At 36.4% G+C, this 23,165-nt stretch overlaps 1 protein-coding gene across 1 annotated transcript in view; it reads right to left on the minus strand.

Annotated features, from left to right (window-relative positions):
- PPM1A (protein phosphatase, Mg2+/Mn2+ dependent 1A) overlaps window positions 379-23,165 on the minus strand; it is a 45,935-nt gene continuing 23,148 nt past the window's right edge. The window contains exons 2-6 of the mRNA XM_018054085.1: window positions 10,739-11,592; window positions 8,250-8,367; window positions 3,980-4,088; window positions 2,494-2,551; window positions 379-1,282 (exon numbers count right to left, since the gene is read on the minus strand). Of these exons, the coding sequence (XP_017909574.1) occupies window positions 1,253-1,282; window positions 2,494-2,551; window positions 3,980-4,088; window positions 8,250-8,367; window positions 10,739-11,572 (1,149 nt within the window). The 5' untranslated portion in view covers window positions 11,573-11,592 and the 3' untranslated portion in view covers window positions 379-1,252. The remainder of the gene's footprint in view (window positions 1,283-2,493; window positions 2,552-3,979; window positions 4,089-8,249; window positions 8,368-10,738; window positions 11,593-23,165) is intronic.

The following is a 23,165-nucleotide window of genomic DNA, read 5'->3' on the forward strand; positions in this document are numbered from 1 at the left end:
AAAGACATGGGCCACTTAAAGTCACAGGCGCGCGTGCGCGCATACACACACACATAAACGCACACGCCCCCACCACTGTTGGATTGTCTGGCTTTGACAATTACTTTAACTATACAGTAGGCAAATTCAAGCTGATACACATCTTAATGAAAAAATTAGTAGTCAGAAAGAAACCCACTTAAAAATAGATCAAGGAACAACATAGACTTAAATCTTTTATAGTCTTTCTAATAGAACCAGTTCCATCTATGCCTTGAGTAACAGTATTTTCCAATTAAGAGACTAACATCTTTCCCCATGAGAAACTTCTCATTTACAATGGTATGGTGTTTTAAAATAAGGGCAGAGTAAAGGAGGAATTACACATACATGATTAAATTTCTTGTTTGTTAAATCAAGCTTTATTGATAAAATGGAATTCAGAATATCTTACTAGGAACAGCAGCAGGCCCAGCCAATCATGATAGCAAAAATGTGGCAGTCTCCTACTATTTGTAGGAAGCTGCTGCTTATCAATTAGTAATTAAATGTAAGGACTTGTAAAAGAGGTGCAAAGAATCAAGGCATTTTAGCCCCAAGATTGATATTCTTATGAATATACTCTATTACCTGCAATACTCATGGCAACAAGGAGAGAACCTAAAAGACAGTTAAATGAAGGGATCAACTTTATCAACAATTCCAATCCCACTGCCAAGAACATTAAAAGAGTTTTCAATTAACTCCCTGGATATTCAGCTTTGTAGTAATATTTTGGAATAATTCTCCATAATCAGGTGCACATGTGAGTGTCTAGCTGACACGGCTGCTGCTCTTCCTGTCCCAACCCCAAGTCCAAACACAACATGACTTGAAAGGGCTATATATCTGTTGCATCACACAATAAGCCAAATATTTCTTATAACTTCGATAGTGATTTAAAGCAGTTCATAATTAAATATGAGCATTTTGTACAAGGACAATTACACTTTACAAAAAACAAAATCATACAACAAAAATTGCTGGAGTCTGATTTACAACATATGAATTATGGTTTGAAATCACGTTTACATAAGTCTCAAATTTACAACAACAACAAAAAATCAGTTCTGGGCTAGCTGTTGTACTGCTGAAGTTCTCTGGTGTCATCACTCTCACCCATGTCATTTATGCCCTTCTTTAAAGTTGAGGATGTATGTTTAAAAGGTTCAATGAAGTTGAGCTGCACTCTCCTTTGGAGGTGAAGGTAAACTCCGTGGCTAGATGAGCAGTTTTACCACATATCATCAGTTGATGTAGAGTCCTTTATAGAAGGAAACAAATCAAAACAATGAACTAAATTAAAACTTAAAGATGCATTATTTTCTGGGTAATGCAGAAAGACACGGTTTTGTACGGTTGATCTTTAGGATATAAATGTTTTCTATAGTATATATGTATATGTGTTTATGAAATATCAATATATAATCTATTCCAAGAATTGTTACAAGGCAAAAGAATCAGACACAACTTAGAGACTAAACAATAAGAACCTTTGGGTTTGGTTTTGGAGTAAAATATTTAATATAAGATTTTACGGTGAGGTTGACCAAATGTATTTCTAAACCAATAAATTTCCAGAAAGAATTTTATTTTTCTCTTCAATAAACCCAATTTATTTTTAGAATATTATCTTTATAAATTTTTATTGCATAAAAACCTCAAGAGATTTGAGGATGCTTCATAATGCAGTATATAAAATATTTCAGAGCCAGGCTGAAATGATTTTAAGTTACCAGTTTTTTGTAATCACAACAGTACAATTGAATTGTAATAGAAAACTTAACTGAAGAATGTTGCTGTTGTTAGTCACTCAGTCATGTCTGGCTCTTTTGCAACCCCATGGACTACAGCCCATCAGGCTCCTCTGTCCATGGGATTTCCCAGGCAAGAATGCTGGAGTGGGTTGCCATTTCCTTCTCCAATAGATCTTCCCAACCTAGGGATCAAACCTGCATCTCCTGCATTGGCAGGCGGATTCTTTACTGCTGAGCCACCAGGGAAGCCCTAACTGGAGAATACAACATTCTATACATCTTTATATACACAGAATTCTCTACTTTAGTATTTAAATGATATGTGTAGGGTTCCTGGCATAGAATGGGTATTAATGGAGATGGGCATTCTGAGGTCTTTTGCAGCTGCTTACAAAACTCAGAATTAATTCAAGAAACTGAGCAGAGATACTCCCAACTTCAAAAAAAATTTAGTGGGAAAAAACTTCTGAAGTTGATTGCTTGAAGAGACTTAAAAAAATAATTAAAAGGGACTTTCCTCCTGTTTGAGTTAAATGGCCACTCATCATGATTAATGTCCTCAAGCGCTAGAACTGTGATGCAGGCAGAGTTCAGAGCAATCCATCAAGGGTGTGTGTAAGAGAATGGGTGCAACAAGCAGCTCTGCAAAAACAGGTAGGAAGGATCTGCATTCAGAGTGGAAGGGAAGGGAAAGCAGAGGAGCTAAAATGGTACTTACGGTGTCATCATTTTTATATGGATTCAGTCTATTGTAAACGGCTTCAATTACATTCCGCCTAAATTTAGAGAAAAAAAAAATACAGAAAGTTAATTCTTCAGAGCACAAGACTGCTTAGTAACTCACAGCCAGGTGTTCATTAAAATGTCAAGGATAATCATTCACAAATTATTTTACTTATATTTCTTACTGTCAATAACTGAGCTCTATCTTAAGATATTTGGGCCCCATTGTTAAAGTAGAGGTGAATTTATTCTAAAATGTACCATTCTACTAATACAATTAATAGAAGAAAAAAGTCATGGCTTGGGGGGCGGGAATCGGTCTATATGGTCTATGTCTATTTGAACTGGCATTTAGTTTTTATAAGTCAAAAATGATGATACATTTCTTAAGAAATATTATTAATATATTCTGGTTAAGACTTGAATGTTTTGAAGTAGATATAACTTCAACATCTGTTATGGTAAAATAATTTAGATATTTTACATATAGGTTTCTGCTTTTCATAATGCCCCTTTAAAAAAGCTCTATTAAAACTAAAATGTCAAATATGACATTTCCCTGGCAAGTCTAGTAATTACTTTTTGAATAATATTTTATTAAAAGTAAGAATCGGTAGTGATACTTCTGAGTTATAGCCTCCCTACTTACAAAATTGACTTGAAGCAATTTTATATTCAATCATTTCACAGAATATCTTATCAGAAGAAACAATTTCCAAGACATAAATGCTTCAAACAGGAAGTTTTGAACAATTACATGAAATTTTTAAAAACATGGCTACACTCACAGAACAAGTAGAGAAACAAGGAAATTTGTCAATATATTTTTGTAGATCAATTACATGGACATCTGAGGTAAAAATGTCTTAAGCCTTGAACTGTAAAACTGCGTAAAGTCTCCACTGCAGTTTACAAAGATGTAAGGTTAATATTTAACACAGATTAAGTCCAATTCTATGAACTAAAGTGCAAAGAGAAAAAAACAAGAAATGCATCTACCTATCTTCCTTCACATCAAAACCCGAGCAACCAGCATCGACAACCAAAAACAGGAAAACCAGAGATACAGAGAAATGGTCCAGGTGGAGGAAGAGACAGATGCTCATACATGGGGTATTCAGTTATCCAGAGATTAACAAAATCAAATTGTAGTAGGAATAATACTGACACCTGGAATTTTATAGTACTATGTAATTTAGTTTAAAATTTTCTTTTACTGTTTGATCTCATTTACACTATATGAGATAATCAGTGTAATCTAAGCCTCCACTGAAGACAGCCTTCAGTATAATTAGTTACAATGATATTCTGATACCTACTCCAGATAAGCACCATATATCATTAACACTGAAAAGCAATGAACCACAAGGTAAACATTCTGAAGTCACTTTAGAAATTATGTAAGTACGCATCTGACCTACTGACACCAAACATTTTCATGTACTGAGACAAATGCTAAGAGTGTTCAAAATGTAACTTACTTGCTTGCCAGTTCACCCCCTGGTGGGAGGCTGGGTATGTTCTCACTCGCTAATGTGCGCATCACATGGACTAAGTCAGGGACGCCTTCCCCCTGCTTCTTTATGATTTCTGGGAATCAGAAGTACTTTTTTTGTAAGTGTTATTCAAACTTAATAATAATAATAATAATAAAATGAAACAAAGATAACTTAGGTTTTTAAAGACGGCATATACCACATCTGAGATTTTCTAAACTAGTACAAGGAAAAAAAAATCAAATTGAACTTTGAAAATTGATGACAAAAGGATGTACAAAATGATACAGAGATACAATACTTTCCAGATTAACTTCAAAGACCAAATATAAACAAGATAAAAATGTGAAAAAAATTCGTATTAAAATCAATATATTACATAATCAGGGATACATGTGTACACATGAGGATATTCCTCTTAAGATGCCAGCTAGTTACTTCTGAGGAGATTAACTCCTCTAATTAGACTGGAAACATGTTTCCTGAATTTTGCCCTGAAAAGACAATACACAGATTTAAAGAAAAATAAACAATTGCAAGATCTTAAAAAAGAAAAGTGAAACCCTATAAGTATGTGGGATTTACTGATGATACACTAACACAAATCATATTTACATGTTTATATTTACAAAATGATACTTAAGTAGCATGGGCAGAATAGGTCATACACTTGACACTACTCCCAGCTTAACTTCTATCTAAAGTATCTTTAAGCAATAAACAGATAAATACCATTTCCTGTTGATTATCTGAACAAAGCCTACAGAACAGAAAAAAGTCTAAATTTCATAAGTTTTTTTAAAAAGAAAAAATTTGATAAACCATACAACTGTATTTAAAATTGTTAATTTTAAAACTGTTATTAAATAGGAGAGTGATATGATCTACAGTATTGCCACGCAGATGCATATTGTCATTCATACCACAGAATACCAACCCATTATGCACAAACAACTTAAAAGAGTGCTCAAATTATTCACTTTAAGTCCAATAAGTCTTTACCTGGAGTTTTAGCATATTTATTCTAAACATAAGATCATGCCCAGAGTATTTGTGGTTATATGCTCAATTTTTTGTTTTCCATTATTTACACTAAGAAATTTTCTTTGTTATCACCGGATATCATTCTAGTTCTCAATCTGTAAATACCACTGAAAATAACAATGCATGTAAAGATCTTTCATCCTTTGATCAAGTTTCAAAATATTAATTCATCATTAAAGGCACATATTAAAAGACAGACGCTGCTACCCATACTTCTTTAAATGGCTCAAATTGTCCTTTTGAGGATTAAGGCCAAATTTTACCATCTCTTTTTTAAACCAGTCTTAAATCTGAACAAAAAGCAAGGATCTCAGATTTGGTTTGCCAAGTTCCTTTATTGTATAATCTTTAACATCTAGTATATTTATTCTACATGATTCTAATGCTGGAAATTTGCTGTACAAAAATAAAGGAATTTGATGTTTACCTAAACTGCACAATTTCACAATCTAAAGCTGTAATACACTTAACATACAGTCTCTGCTAAGCCAGTACAATTATTGGACAGATAACTAGATACAATATAAATGAACACTGATGATAAATTCAATTGATGCTTTCAGGTCTAAAAACATTACCTTGAATCATCTATATTTGATGTATTATATACCTTCTTTGTTAAAATATAAAAATTAGGATATTTTAATTGTGAAGAAAATTACAGGAAGACAAATTCTTTAAAAAAATAAGACTTTAAAAACAGTCATATCTCCTGTTCCACATGGGACAATACATTTAAACTATCTGAGCATTTAACACTACACTAGCCTTGCTTCTTTCTGCTTTAAAAAATAAAGAAAAAGAAATTTTAAGAAATATTCCTTTAACTGTTCTTGGACCATACATTTCAATTAGAATTGTAAAAAGACTGAATGCTTTTATTAAAGAATATATGTGTATAGAAGACCTACATTTCACATGCTCACATATGCTGCTCCTCCCCACTTCCCTCTGCTAAGTCTGAGAAATTCTAATAGTTATCTCCAAATTAGCAACTTTAAAGCTTGTGCAGTCAGTAGCAAATAAAAATATATAAACGACACATATATCATCTTAAATTGGCTTAGAAGGACCACAGCCTTAAGTGGTACGGTTTAAATTATGAGCTCCATCTTTTCACAACCCTAGAGAGTCAAGTATAGGAGGAGAGCTAAAAAGCCTTTGTCCTTTTCTGTGGTGTGGACAGAGAAGCCAAAAGTATTCAGTGCAAATAAAATGAGGTTTAGTAGGTCACAGCAATTTAGTGAAGGCATGTATTTAAAGAAAGAAGACTAGAAAAAGGTATTCAGTGCCTGTTTTAAAAGCTGACTGCAGTATTTATTACTTTTTAAGACACATAACAATTTTTACAATGCAAATAGCTACATTCTTTCTATGTTTTTAAATATAGTAGTGATTTTAATTAATATAATATTTAGATGCAGTCTCATCAAATCTACCTTGGTAAAGAATATTGTATTTCTGACATAATAATCTCCAATTGAATAGCACAAGTATAACAAAACTTCAGCATACCCAAAATATTGAGTATTAATGTAAAGTTTGTTCAGATGGCAATTCTTGCTTGGTAATAGGCAATACAAAACTTAACATTATAACATAAAATTACCTATCTAAAGCAATTATTTATAATTGCCTCAAAAACTTAAGAGTGCACACTAAAGAGAAAAAGCAGCAATTCATTTCTAAAATTTGACTTCATTTCTTAGTAAATAAAACTAAACTCGGTATTTCTTTAAATCAATAAGAAAACATGTACACTCAAGTTAAAGTGCGAATAAATTAAATATCAACATATTTCAATATATATTCCTCTTCAGATTTTGTATTTTTCTAAGAACAAGCAGTGTGAACCAATGTGTTGTAACTTGGTAGCATTCTAAATATTTTCTTACTGTATTATGTATAAATAACTCATACTGAAATGAATTGTTTAAAACAAAGAATTTCCAAGACCCTTGGTAATGAGGAAACAAACTCATTGAATAGTATGCTCAGTAAGTGAAATACTAAGTACTACTATGTATATACTTTTAATAGATATATAACTATCAAGTAGGGGAGAGGAGTAAAAAACAAAATAGCAACTCTAAGACAGTACTGGAAATCAAAACCAATCACCATCCTAACACCAGACTAATTATAACTGGTATCAAACAGTAAAAAGAGAGAAAACAAAATTAAAGTGCATATTAATTTTAATAATGCAGGCACAACAGGATTTAAGTATATAGTATATCAATGTTTACATGGTATTAAAGGTCTTTAATAGTGTATCAATGTTTACATGCTATTAAAGGTCTTTAACGTGCAAAGTAATAACATTAGGAGCCCCCCCAAAAATGCGCTTTAACACTATCATAGGCATGTCAAGTTTTTCCTGCTTAAAGAAACTATATAATCTACATGCTTATTGCATATATGCAATAAACTGTAATTCTCTGGGGATACTTAATATTTATACCAAATAGCAGCTGCATCAATAATTATTTTAACATTTTTCAAATATTTGAAGGCATCACACTTGAGAGTTACAAATGCCTTTCTAATTGTCTCAAAGCAATCTGCAGAATTATGATAAATACACTTCCGTAATTTCCAACTTAATTTCTTGAATTTATTCAGCATTTACATTTCTGCCAGGTAGAGACCTAGTATGTCTTCTATTCAGGTTTATGTTGTCTAGGTGAGGCAGTTTATGGCTTAGGCAAGAAGCTTTGAAATAGTTTAAAATAAATTTTTAAAAGCTGTGGCACATAAAAGGCATTAATAGCCAGGCTATAATCTTCAAGTTCTTATTTTAAAATTCCCAAAGATGTTAAATTCATAAACACAGCTTTACACAAAAGATGGCATTCAAATTATCACCATCATAAATAATCTATTTATAATAAACCATAAATCAGACTTTCCTGGCATAAAATTATTCATGCCAGTGAATTAATCAAGAATTTGAAAGCATACAAACACTTTACCAAGTATCCTGAACAGAATGTACTGGGCCATACTTGTTATTTCTAATATAACTGTAATAGGACAGTAACAAATACCTCAACAGCTACTACAGAAATGCCCTTTCCCACTTGTGTACACTAAACACCAAATGTTGAAGTCATGTACGTAAAGATCTAAAAGTTAACATGTTATAAAAGTTTGATTATGCTGAGGTTTTTCTTTAATAAAGCTACTTATTTTTTGTTAAGTGATCCACCTTCTACTCTGCTTTCCAGGTATTTGTCCAACTCTTCCTCCTTCTTCACTGCTTCTGGTGATACTTTGGGTGCATTTGGAAAACAGATCAATATCACACTCATGTTGTCTCGACTTCCCTGGGAAGAAAAAAGTTTGAGAAAACATTTTGTTTCCTTTTTGCTCTTCAAAGCCTTGAGAACCTTTACAGCCATGTCAATTATACTTGTTCTAGTGAAAATATATATTGTTTATAAGGAAAGAAAACTATATATGCCTATGTGGAAGGGCACCCCCCAAATACATATAGAGTACCTATGGTATACAGAATAATCAACACTCCAAAAGACAGGAAAGAAACACTACAGGTTAAACTCTACTGCAACAATAATTTTTTAAAGTTCTATAAATAAATATTTCTGAACATTTACTGGTGGCCTACTTAACATGAAGTGATACCTAACACAAATACACATACACACATACACTGAATTCAACAAGGTAGAAAATTCTAGTGATATTCTTTACAACATGATTTCATCTGTAGTTACACATGTCCCTGACAAATTTACATTTAAAATAAATTGTGGGACTAATTGATTTGCTTCATAATAAGTAGAAATATAGAATTAGAAATAAAACTATATATATAAAGTTTATAAACCAACTTTTAACTTTCATAATTTAAAAAAAAAGGTTTAACTTTTAGGAAGTACATTCATTTAAAGACACCTACATATTCAAAATACTATAATTACAATACTTGAATCAATTTTGGCCTCCCCACAAATCAGACTTTTCCTATTATTAATAATAACTGGGAGTTACCTTCTATAGAGCATAATGCAGAACAGATAAAGTGGAATCTGAGTCATAATTTACTAATATCTGAATCTGGTAAGTCTCTTAAGAAAACAGCTTTTAATTTAGTTAACAAAGTATTTAATTCTCAAGTGCTAATGGATAAACCTAACAAATGAATGCTACTTTGTCCTTTTATACTAAAAGGGACAAAGAACATAAGCATCATTGTATTGTTCCTCCTAAATTCAGAAATTAACAGTGTGCACTATCAAGTTGTTGTTCTATTGATTTTTTAAAACATATTTGTTAGATGTTACATAAACTTGATTTGTGTTAGATGTTACATAAACCTGAATTTTGGTTAAGATTTTAAGTATAGCTGGCAGTTGCGCATATAAAGCTACACACAGTATTCTGTTGACTTACTGTTTCTGAGTTTTAAAAGAAAATCAAATACACAGCCTCCGAAGTTTTATAAAATCAGCATTTTTAAAACAAACAAAAGAAAACCCACAAGAATTAGTAGGCATTATTGACAAAATACAAAAGTGTGGTAGAAAGAACACTGCACCCAAGTCAAGGGCTTGGATTCTAGTGTCATTGCTGCAACTAAAGGAGTAAGTTGTGTAACATTTTAAACTTTTTTAAAAGGGAGCAGCATATTTATATGTATACATTAGCTCATTAATTTCATTCCCCAGTCTTATGAGATAGATACTATTTTCTCCATTCAAATAGCTGAGAGAGGCTGAACAATTTGTTCAAGACTGTACAGTACAAAAGTAACAGAGGTAAGATTTGTTTCCACGTCTGACTCTTAAGGGGCTTCCCTGATGGCTCAGAGGGTAAAGCGTCTGCCTGCAATGCAGCAGACCCAGGTTCAATCCCTGGGTCGAGAAGATCCCCTGGAGAAGGAAATGGCAACCCACTCCAGTATTCTTGCCTGGAGAATCCCATGGACAGAGAAGCCTGATGGGCTACAGTCCACGAGGTCGCAAAGACTCGGACACGACTGAGCGACTTCACTTTCTGACTCTTAAGTCTGTAGAACCTTCTGTTGCTCATCTACACAATACCATTTGATTATCCAGACAACCCCATAAGACAGGGTAATAATATCTCTCTCTTGAACAATTAAAGAAACTGATTTTCCAGATAGTTTAAAGAGCTTACCTGAAGTCATACACAGTCTCATACCAAGTTCTTCTGACTCCATGTCCAAGGCTATTTCTATTACATAACACCAGATCATCACTAAATCCCCTCTGTTGGTGCTATGGATTCATTAGACCAGCCTCAAAGTACTTCCAGAAACATTCTAAGATATCACATGGTAAGATATTAAAATTCTAAAATGCCTTTCATTTATAGACAATGAGGCTTAAACTCTCCCCATTCCCCTTTTGAAAACATTCACTTTGATACAGTCTTTTTACCTTTGATAATATTCCATAATATCAAAAAACTCAAGTAATTATGGTTACTAAAAAAAGACTAAACATCCAGATTATAACTCTTGCATTTATGGTAACTGGATAATTTATTTCTAAGAAGTATTCCTATATTATTTTTGTAAATGATGAAAAGTATCCTGCAACTGTACCAAAAACTTATTTCTGAGCTATAGGCTCTAAGATGATTTTATACTAGAGTAGTAATTAAGATACCATAAAATCATTTTGTCTTAAAAAGAAAAAGTCTAGCTACCTTATACAAACAGGTGTCGACTACTTCATTGCAAACTTTCTCAAGGTCATCAGTGACTTCAAGTCTGGATCTTACAAAATCACAGAGCTCTTCATTTCCCATGACATCCCAAATACCATCACATGCAAGAATAATGAATTGATCATCTTCTTCAGATCTTTCAATATCATGGACTTCAGGCTCTGGTGAAACAAGCTGCTCTGTAGGACCTTTTCCATGGACACATTTGTAATCAAAGTCCCCAAGGGCCCTCGACACAGCCAGAGAGCCATTCACACGCTGAATCATTACAGAACCACCTGCATTCTGAATTCGTTCTTTTTCCAGCGGATTACTTGGTTTGTGATCTTGTGTGAAGAAGTAAACTTTCCTGTTCCTACACAGTAACCCTCTTGAGTCTCCACAGTTAATGAAGTAGGTGTGTTGAGGAGAAATGAGGACACCCACAGCTGTTGACCCACTTCTGTCAGCACCGTGTTTCTTCTCCGACATAACTCTCATATGTTCATCAATCTCCAGGAAACCTGTTCTGATTCCATTCTTCACATTTTCCACAGAGGGTGCTCCTGCAGACCCTTTAAAATCCTGGTTATTGGTGATGTGATCTAACAAATGCTCACAGCAGTATTTGGCAACCTGAGAACCAGCATGCCCATCATACACAGCAAAGAACGACCATGTTTCAAGTCCACTCGGCAAACCGATCACAGCAGTATGTGCATCCTCCATTTCAACTCGCCAGCCTTGCATGCTGCTTAGCCCATATCGCAACCCATTACCCTGCCCCTGGGCATTATGTTTTTCCATCTTTGGTTTGTCTAAAAATGCTCCCATTATGTCTTGATTCTCTAGGTCTGCAAAGGAAGAGAAACAAAAAAGTTAATAACTATCTTATAAACAAACTATCAATATGTATCCAACAACCTTTTTTTTAAGAGTGAAGGAAATAGAAAGAAAGCTTAAATATTTTAGCTGAGTATTCAGGATTTTCCAAAGTTTGGTTCCAAATATCTAGTTTTATTCTTATTACACAAACCCTCTGAAAACAAATAAAAAAAACAGATCTACTTACAATGATCCAAATTTGCATGCTCCTTCCCTTAAGCCTTTCCTCAAGTCAATGCTCTTAACTGGGATTTCCCACCCTTCCTCCTTCCTTATATAAGTACGTATACCAGTCCTTTATGTTCTAGCTCAAATTGTATGTTTTCCATAGGTTTTTCCATCTTTGATAAGCCAATAAGTTATTAAATTACTGTAAGTCATTCAGCCTCAATTTTCAAGCTGCAAAGCCATTATACACATATAACAAAATTTATCTACTATAACCTAACCTAGTGGTAATAACACGTATCATTATTATAGCACTTTACCATCACTCGGTATAAACAAAAGGTCTAGGACAGCATTGTGGGCAAGTCTGAAAGTTTGGCTAACCTTTCCCAACAATCAAAAGCGAAAACCCCTGACTTGGAATGGGCTTACAAGGCAGGAAGACAGTGTTCAGGATTTAGGTTGGCCTTTACTTGAGTAATAGCCTAGGAATGTAGAGACTTGGGGTCCAAGTTATCAAATGAGTCACAACTGAATGCAATCTGAAAGAATGACAGAATGAGATTTAATGAAGGTGAAGAGAGATGGGTAGGAGTGGGGAAAGTACCTAGGTAAATTAGGATGAACTTAGGAAATTGGGAATTTGTGATACTATGATGCTAAGCTCTGAAAAGAAGATGGGAAGAGAAACAGGAAGAAGAAAAACAACTCAGGAACATTTCCCGGCAACCTCTCCCTCCTTTATCCTACTAAAGCCAAACTAATACACAGCAGAGAAGTCTGGCTGATGGGAATGATAAAATGATCTCCTGCCTACTTGTCCGCTTCCATTACAGTTCCACTAATGGAAGTTAAATAATGAAAACTCGCCATTATTCCTTTCTTAAGGTGGTGTTCATCAAATGGATACACAATATGGCAAGGGTGAGTGTTTTGATGGGACAAAAGATAAAATAGTAATGACATCTTAATAGCAGACATTGTACAAGATGAACTCTAAATCATTCTAAGTTTTGCAAGCGTTACTTCAAATTATTCTCAACAAAACTCTGAGGTAGGTTATAATATTATGTTCAGTTTATATTAGGTTGATGAAAAAGTAATTGTGGTTTCAAACCTTGAATTTTAAAATACTGTAACCAGGCTCAAACACATCTTTATTAATCAAAATAGGAACCATTACAATCAAACATTTTTGCCAACAAGAAATAAGTTTGTGTATTCTTGTAGTGCAAAAATCCATGCTTGGGGGCTTCCCTGGTGGCTCAGTGGTAAAGAATCTGCCTGCCAATGCAGGAGACATGAGTTCAATCCCTGCTCCGGTAAGATCCCACACGCCTCAGAGCAACTAAGCCACAACTACTGAGCTTGTGCTCTAGAGCCCAGGAACTGCAACTACTTAGCCCATGTGACCCAACTACTGAAGCCTGTGCATCCTAGAGCCTGTGCTCCACAACAAGAGAAGCCCCGACAATGAGAAGCCCCCACATGGCAACTAGAAAGTAGCCCTTGCTCTCGGCAACTGGAGAAAAGCCCACACATCAATGAAAACCCAGCATGGTCAAAAATAAATTAATAAATAATAACGAAAAATCCATGCTTGGGGATTCAATCAACTCTCGGAAAGCATTTTCTGCCTCCTGCTGATTGTGGAAGCTATTTTCCCTGCAAAAAGTTGTCAAGATGCTTGAAGAAGTGGTGGTTGGTGAGAGGTCAACTGAATGTGGCGGATGAGGCCCAATTTATTCAATTTCTGAAGTACTGGTTGTGCAACGTGCAGTCAGGCATTGTGGAGAAGACTGGGCCCTTTCTGTTGACCAGTGCCAGCCAGCTGCAGGCACTGCAGTTTTCGGTGCATCTCATAAATCTGCTGAGCATACTTCTCAGATGTACTGGTTTTACTGCACTCAGAAAGCTGTAGTGGATCAGATGGGCAGCAGACCACCAAACAGTGACTATGACTTTTTTGGGGTGCAAGTTTGGCTTTGGGAAGTGCTTTGGAGCTGCTTCTCGGTCCAACCACTGAGCTGGTCATCACTGGTTGCATATAAAATCCTTTTCGTTGTGTGTCACAATCCAGTGGAGAAATGGTTCACTGTTGTTGCACAGAATAAGAGAAGACAACACTTCAAAATGATGATTGTTTTTTGGTTTTCAGTCAGTTCATGACGTACCCACTTATTGAGCTTTTTCACTGTTCCAATTTCAAATGCTGAATGACTATAGAATGGTCACTGTTGGGTTCTTGAGCAACTTATCATGTGTTTTAAGAGGATCAGCTTTGACAATGTCTCTCAATTGGTCACTGTCAACTTCCAGTGGCTGGCCAATACCATCCTCGTCTTTAAGGTTCTTGTCTCCTTTGCAAAGCTTCTTGAACAACCATTGTATGTTTTGTCAGCAGCTCCTGAACCAAATGAGTTGTTGTGAGCTGTCTCCACTGGTTTATGACCCATTTGAACTCAAATAAAAAAATTGCTTGAATTTGCTTTTTGTCTAACCTCATTCCTATAGTCAAAAATAAACAGCAAGTAATAAGTCATTAGCAAAAAAACAAAGTGAGAAATGTGCATTAAAACGATGTGTAACATAACTACATTTATTTAAGAATGTATTCCAATATCCAATGGCAAAGTTCAACAATGCAAACTTGCACTTACTTTTGCACCAACCTAATAGATGAACTTTATTGAGACTAAAAAACTTGGCCAACATCACTTATCAGAAAAATTTAGGGGAATTAGGACTCAAATTCAAGTATGCCGCACTCTAAGGCACCATTTACTAAGGCAATGGTCTCAGTCATGGTTGTACAAAAGAACTTATCTGTAGACCTTTAGAAAAAAATCAAAATTAAAAAAAAATAGAATTTCCACAGTAGGATTGCAACCTAGGCATCTGTGTACCACTGGTAAAAATTAGAGAGATGGAAAGTCTAGATAGGAAGATAGAAGATGATAGAGCTGTGGTGAGGTTAAGTCATCTGCTGAAGGTCAACAGCAAGTTGCCTCATCTCTGTACCTCAATTCTTTTAGCGAGGCTAAAGGGGAGGTAGGAGGGGTTACAGCCAGCCCTCAATATCTTTGGGTTTCACATCCGTGAATATGGAGGGCTCACCATATTCACTGCACTACCCTTATAGAAAGGACTTGAGCATCCACACATTTGGTATCCACGAGGGCTCCTGGAATCACTCCCTGTGGATAATGTTGGACAACTGTATACTTAAGACAGTCGTATCACTAACCTAGCATTCTTTCTTCATCTGTAAAGTGGGCATAGTAACACTTACCTCTGAATGTTGCTGCAAAAGTTTAAATGAGGTGATGGGTGCAAAGTAGTTACATTGAGTACAGCAAAAATGAGGAACTCTGCAAATGGAAACTATTTAATTATTACTACATTCTCACATACACAGCCAATCTAGATTCTGTTATTACCTAATAGGGACTTTGCACTTTTATAGAAAAGTCCAGTAGTTATTTTCTAAATATACACATGAAACTACCAAACAAATAATTCTTTGAAACTTTTGAAAAAATATATATTAGGAATGTAAAAATATAACAAACCAAGTCAATCATATGATAAAATTTTAGGTCCAGCTCTACTGTAAATGCAAAAAATGCAAATTAATAATTGTTATTATTAAACATTAATAATAATTATTAACAAATTAATAATTTTGTGTCTGGAGTTTCACATACTGAAAAAAAGCCATTTAGAAATCTTACCTCCTTGAATTCTGAATAATTTGCAGAAGCCTGGTGAAGCAGTTATATAAAAATAATACTTATCAGAAATTATATATATAAGTAAGTAACTTCATAACTGTCATAGTACTTTGTATTGAAATGTTCAGACTGGCTAATAATGCTAGTGTTGTGACGCAACCTAGCATGTGCTCAGAGTTGACTAAATAAAATTAGTAGGCTAAAATGTAGGCTTTAAAAAACAACATAAAAGGCAGATAGGCATGGAAGATAGTCACCAAAGAAAGCAGAAACTTCTTTTAGTGTCATTTTTTCCTATGCCCACTCTATATAATTTGTTTTCTAAATTTCTAAATTACCAAGGGTAAATGACCAAAAAAAGAGGAGAGAAGAGGTAAAGAAGAAGAGAAAATAAAGGGAGAAAAGCAAGAAATCTCAACTTTTAACTTTTATTTTTGGGACTAACAGCAAACAATAGTGCACTAATTGCAGTTTCTGGCAATGCCAATCTCAAATACTCAAGCTAAATAAAATATATTAATAAGCAAAGAACAATAAGAAGATGTATTTTTAAAGATTCAGAAGTTAAAGGTGGGAATGGGCAGGAGGGGAGGGTGGTGAACTCAGTATGCATTAGCTCCAAACTAGAAAACACCCATCAATTTATGAGATGACACTGAATGAGTAAAACAATTGCAGGCTGTCAACCAAAGCAGAAAGAAACAAACCACTCTGAAAGTAGGTCCATGGAAACGAAAAACAATTAGTGAACTAAAATTTTCAATAGAGACAATGAATAGCTAGATACCACAGTTAAACAAGAAACAGAAAACCAATAAATGAGATCACTTCAAGGAATTCTTTTAGAACTCAGAAGTTCTTTCCTCATCTTGATTCCAAACATACAAACCCACCCACGTACGTACCCATCCTCCCTCAGACCTTTCTCTTATATTAGAGTACTCCATCCTCTCACTTAAGTTAAATCCTTCTATTATAGTGTTAGAGGCTAGGCTTCAAAAGAATCTTATACAACTTTTATGTCTTCCCAGGAACCCAACACTATTATTCTCTTTTGACTCCTTTTATTCCTTTATGTTCAGCCTCTCCCTTCCTACTGCAGTACAACTTTTACAGACATTCAAATGTTACCCATTAAAAGTTAAGTATTTAGGTGACTCACTCCCTTTAGCTACCTCCTGCTTCTTTCTCTACAGTTGAGACTCTTTTTAAAAGTGTTGAAGCTCCTAACTGTTGTCTGGCCATTCCATCAAAACAAGTTCCTCCAAACTTAATCCAATGGACATCTGGCTGGCTGATCACAGCAGTGATCAACACAATACTCCCTCTTCAAACACTGTTCCCACTGGCTTTTCAAGATGCTACCTACTCCAAGCTTTCCTCCTACTCCTAGCTCTTCCATCCATGTCTCCTTTGCAGGACCATCTTCATCTCTCAAGCCGTTAAACATAAGCATTCAAGGCTTAGATCTAGGTTCTCTTCTCACTCTATCCTGGCTCCCAAGGTGCCTTTATGCATCTTTTTTTTTTTTTTTTCTTTCACAGCTTTTGCCAGTGAATGTCACCATCATTCATCAAAATGAATAGAAACCAAGGACATATCTTTGATATCTCTTTCTACTTCATCTCCCATCAGTCCATCATCAAGTTCCATGGATTGTACTACTTATATTATTTTAAATATATGTTAGATATTTTACAAAGACTTTCAAATCTGCCCAGTGTTTTCTCTAACACTGTAGTCTTCAAGCTATCATTACCTCTCAATGCGTTATTCTTCAAGGTAGTGTGTGCTCAGTTGTGTCTGACTCTTTGTGATACCATGGACTGTAGCCCGCCAGGCTCCACTGTCCATGGAATTTTCCAGGCAAGAATACTGTAGTGGGTTGCCATTTCCTTCTCCAAGGGATCTTCCCAATCCAGGGACTGAACCTGGGTCTCCTGCCCTGCAGGCAGATTCTTTACCATCTTCAGTTCAGTTGCTCAGTCGTGTCTGACTCCAGGCCTCCCTGTCCATCACCAACTCCAGGAGTTCACTCAGACTCACATCCATCGAGTCAGTGATGCCATCCAGCCATCTCATCCTCTGCGTCCCCTTCTCCTCCTGCCTCCAATCCCTCCCAGCACCAGAGTCTTTTCCAAGGAGTCAACTCTTCACAAGAAGTGGCCAAAGTACTGGAGTTTCAGCTTTAGCATCATTCCTTCCAAGGAAATCCCAGGGCTGATCTCCTTCAAATGGACTGGTTGGATCTCCTTGCAGTCCAAGGGACTCTCAAGAGTCTTCTCCAACACCACAGTTCAAAAGCATCAGTTCTTTGGTGCTCAACCTTCTTTATAGTTCTACTCTCACATCCATACATGACTACTGGAAAAACCATAGCTTTGACTAGACGGACCTTTGTTGGCAAAGTAATGTCTCTGCTTTTTAATGTGCTGTCTAGGTTGGTCATAGCTTTTTTTCCACGGAGCAAGAATCTTTTAATTTCATGGCTGCAGTCACCATCTGCAATGATTTTGAAGCCCCCCAAAATAAAGTCTCTTGCTGTTTCCATTGTTTCCCCATCTATTTGCCATGAGGTGATGGGACCAGATGCCATGATCTTAGTTTTCTGAATGTTGAGCTTTAAGCCAACTTTTTCACTCTCCTCTTTCACTCTCATCAAGAGGCTTTTTAGTTCCTCTTCACTTTCTTTACCATCTGAGCCACCACAAAAGTCCAACATAGTGTTATAAGTCAACTGTATTTTAAACAAAACAATAGAAAATAAGACAAAATACCCCCAAACAAAAAAACAAGCTCATAAAAAAATATCATATTTGTGGTCACTAGGAGTGGTAAGAAAGGGAATTGGATGAAGGCAGTTGAACGATACAATCTTAACAGTTACAAGATAAATAAGTACTAGGGATGTAAGGTACAACATGATTAATATAATGAATGCTGCTGTGTGTTTTATGCATATATAGATATATGTTGTTAAGATAGTAAATCCTAAAAGTTCTTATCACAAAAAATTTTTTTTGTTTTTTTGAATGTAGCAAGGAGATCCAGCCAGTCCATCCTAAAGGAAATCAGTCCTGAATCTTCACTGGAAGGACTGATGCTGAAGCTGCAACTCCAGTCAATACTTTGGCCACCTGATGCAAAGAACTGAGTCATTTGAAAAGTCCCTGATGCTTGGAAAGATTGAAGGTGGGAGGAGAAGGGGGACGACAGAGGGTGAGATGGTTGGATGGTATCATTGACTCAATGGACGTGAGTTTGAGTAAACTCCGGGAGTTGGGGGTGGACAGGGGGGCCTCGCCTGCTGCAGTTCATGGGGTTGCAGAGTCAGCTATGACTGAGCAACTGAGCTGAACTGAGATGACAGATGTTCAGCTAAACATGATCACTGTGGTAATCATTTCATGATGTATGTAGGTCAAATCATTATGGTGTACACCTTAAACTTACATGGTACTGTATATGTCAATTATATATGAATAAGAGTGGAAGAAAAAGATAATACAAGTTTCACCATATCATTCTGTATTAAAAGTTATTCAATGACTATCCTCTCTTTAGGGGGGGATAATGAACTGCTTACTATGGCTCACATGAAATCCCTGAGTTGTCAGGAGCTCATCAACCTTTTCCAGACTTACCTTGCTTCATAATCCTCCCCACTCCATAACCACTCCACCCCAACAACATTCTCTACTCCAACCAGATGGCTTTCTTCAAGTACCTGGCACTTCTCACCGGTTCCTTCCTCCAAAATAACAAATAAATGCCACTCCCTCTACTTAAAAAGCCAATCCTTCCCTCTTACTCATTCTTAGATCTTAACTCAAGTATTAGGTCTTCAGGAAAGATTCCTTCAAATACCCTGGATCAGCTCCTTCAGCATGGAACACACAGCAGACCTTCAACAAACACAATAAAAGAACTCCAAAGAAAAAGCAGATGCAAATAATAAAAGTTTGCTAATAGAAACAGTACACCCACGGAATAAATATAAACATAAAAAGTAAGGCTTTTCTGATGGAAAAAATAGAGAGGCTACCTACTGTTTTGTTGTATTAAAGTCAAATAATATGGTATCATTTGTTTCTTTTTCTTTTTAGTCCCCAGGGTGAGGTGTGTAGGAGGATGTTAGTAAAGCTATATAGCTTTTGTTTTTCAATATATAACCCAATAAATGCTTGAGTTTAATGTTTCAATTGCAGTTGAATATAATATATAGTTTTGGTTTAAGCATATAGGATTTTTGATAAGCTTTCTGTCATTATCTGGCATAATAATTATAGCACATAAATAGGTGTAAATTATCATTTTAGACAACACCTTCACAAATTAAAAAAGATGCTCATCTTATTTTATTCCTTATGCTTGCCTTTGTCTGATATTAAAATTTCAACCTTTGACTTCTTTTTTGTTTTATTTACTTAGTATATTTTGCTTAGTACAAAGTTCTACATACTGGGACATATCCAATGAGTTTCTTGTTTTGATTAATCTCCTGATAGCACTAACCTACCTTTAAACAGATTTTATAGGAATGGTACGTGTATAATACCCCTTTTCAGTGCTGGTATATTTGATAATATCTTTCAATTATCTTGGATTACTGTGATATTGAATGGTTTGCCTTGGAAACAAACAAAGATCATTCTGTCATTTTTGAGACTGCATCCAAGTACTGCACTTTGGACTCTTTTGTTGACCATGATGGTTACTCTACTTCTTCTGAGGGATTTCTGCCTGCAGTAGTAGATATAATGGTCATCTGAGTTAAATTCACCCATTCCAGTCCATTGTAGTTCGCTGATTCCTAGAATGTCGATGTTCACTCTTGTCATCTCCTGTTTGACCACTTCCAATTTGCCCAGATTCATGGACCTGACATTCCAGGTTCCTATGCAGTATTGCTCTTTACAGCATCGGACCTTGCTTCTATCACCAGTCACATGCACAGCTGGGTATTGTTTTTTGCTTTGGCTCCATCCCTTCATTCTTTCTGGAGTTATTTCTCCACTGATCTCCAGTAGCATATTGCGCACCTACTGGCCTGGGGAGTTCCTCTTTCAGTATCCTATCATTTTGCCTTTTTATACTGTTCATGGGGTTCACAAGGCAAGAATACTTAAGTGGTTTGCCATTCCCTTCTCCAGCGGACCACGTTGTGTCAGACCTCTCCACCATGACCCGCCCGTCTTGGGTTGCCCCGTGGGCCTGGCTTAGTTTCATTGAGTTAGACAAGGCTGTGGTCCTAGTGTGATTAGACTGACTAGCTTTCTGTGAGTATGCTTTCAGTGTGTCTGCCTTCTGATGCCCTCTTGCAACACCTACCATCTTACATTCAATATCACAGTAATCCAAGTATATGCCCCAACCAGTAACACTGAAGAAGCTGAATTTGAATGGTTCTATGAAGACCTACAAGACCTTTTAGAACTAACACCCAAAAAAGATGTCCTTTTCATTATAGGGGCTGCTGCTGCTGCTGCTAAGTCGCTTCAGTTGTGTCTGACTCTGCGTGACCCCATAGACAGCAGCCTGCCAGGCTCCCTCGTCCCTGGGATTCTCCGGGCAAGAATACTGGAGTGGGTTGCCATTTCCTTCTCCAACGCATGAAAGTGAAAAGTGAAAGTGAAGTCACTCAGTCGTGTCCAACTCTTAGCGACCCCATGGACTGCAGCCCACCAGGCTCCTCTATCCATGGGATTTTCCAGGCAAGAGTACTGGAGTGGGGTGCCATTGCCCTCTCCTCATTATAGAGGACTGGAATGCAATAGTAGGAAGTCAAGAAACACCTGGAGTAACAGGCAAATTTGGCCTTGGAATGCGGAATGAAGCAGGGCAAAGACTAATAGAGTTTGCCAAGCAAATGCACTGGTCATAGCAAACACCCTCTTCCAACAACACAAGAGAAGACTCTACACATGGACATCACCAGATGGTCAACACCGAAATCAGACTGATTATATTCTTTGCAGCCAAAGATGGAGAAGCTCTATACAGTCAACAGAAACAAGACTAGGAGCGGACTGTGGTTCAGATCATGAACTCCTTACTACCAAATTCAGACTTAAATTGAAGAAAGTAGGGAAAACCACTAGACCATTCAGGTATGACCTAAATCAAATCCCTTATGATTATACAGTGGAAGTGAGAAATAGATTTAAGGGCCTAGATCTGATAGAGGGCCTGATGAACTATGGAATGAGGTTCGTAACATTGTACAGGAGACAGGGATCAAGACCATCCCTATAAAAAAGAAATGCAAAAAAGTAAAATGACTGTCTGGGGAGGCCTTACAAATAGCTGTGAAAAGAAGAGAAGTGAAAGGCAAGGGAGAAAAGGAAAGATATAAGCATCTGAATGCAGAGTTCCAAAGAATAGCAAGAAGAGATAAGAAAGCCTTCTTCAGTGATCAATACAAAGAAATAGAGGAAAAGAACAGAATGGGAAAGACTAGAGATCTTCTCAGGAAAATTAGAGACACCAAGGGAACATTTCATGCAGAGATGGGCTCAATAAAGGACAGAAATGGTATGGACCTAACAGAAGCAGAAGATAATAAGAAGAGGTGGCAAGAATACACAGAAGAACTGTACAAAAAAGATCATCATGACCCAGATAATCACAATGGTGTGGTCACTCATCTAGAACCAAACATCCTGGAATGTGAAGTCAAGTGGGCCTTAGAAAGCATCACTACGAACAAAGCTAGTGGAGGTAACAGAATTCCAGTTGAGCTGTTTCAAATCCTGAAAGATGATGCTGTGAAAGTGCTGCACTCAATAATGCCAGCAAATTTGGAAAACTCAGCAGTGGCCACAGGACTGGAAAAGGTCAGTTTTCATTCCAATCCCAAAGAAAGGCAATGCAAAAGAATGTTCAAACTACCGCACAATTGCACTCATCTCACACACTAGTAAAGTAATGCTCAAAATTCTCCAAGCCAGGCTTCAGCAATACGTGAACCGTGAACTTCCTGATTTTCAAGCTGGTTTTAGAAAAGGCAGGGGAACCAGAGATCAAATTGCCAACATCCGCTGGATCACTGAAAAAGCAAAAGAGTTCCAGAAAAACATCTATTTCTGCTTTATTGACTATGTCAAAGCCTTTGACTGCGTGGATCACAATAAACTGTGGAAAATTCTGAAAGAGATGGGAATATCAGACCATCTGACCTGCCTCTTGAGAAACCGATATGCAGGTCAGGAGGCAAGAGTTAGAACTTGACTTGGAACAACAGACTGGTTCCAAATAGGAAAAGGAGTACATCAAGGCTGTATATTGTCACCCTGCTTATTTAACTTCTATGCAGAGTACATCATGAGAAACGCTGGGCTGGATGAAGCACAGGCTGGAAATCAAGATTGCCGGGAGAAATATCAATAACCTCAATGACACCACCCTTATGGCAGAAAGTGAAGAGGAGCTAAAAAGCCTCTTGATGAAAGTGAAAGAGGAAAGTGAAAAAGTTGGCTTAAAGCTCAACATTCAGAAAACGAAGATCTTGGCACCCGGTCCCATCACTTCTAGGGAAATAGATGGGGAAACAGTGGAAACAGTGTCAGACTTTATTTTGGGGGGCTCCAAAATCACTGCAGATGGTGATTGCAGCCATGAAATTAAAAGACGCTTACTCC

This window comes from Capra hircus, chromosome 10, assembly GCF_001704415.2.
Source record: "Capra hircus breed San Clemente chromosome 10, ASM170441v1, whole genome shotgun sequence".
Taxonomy (NCBI): Eukaryota; Metazoa; Chordata; class Mammalia; order Artiodactyla; family Bovidae; genus Capra; species Capra hircus.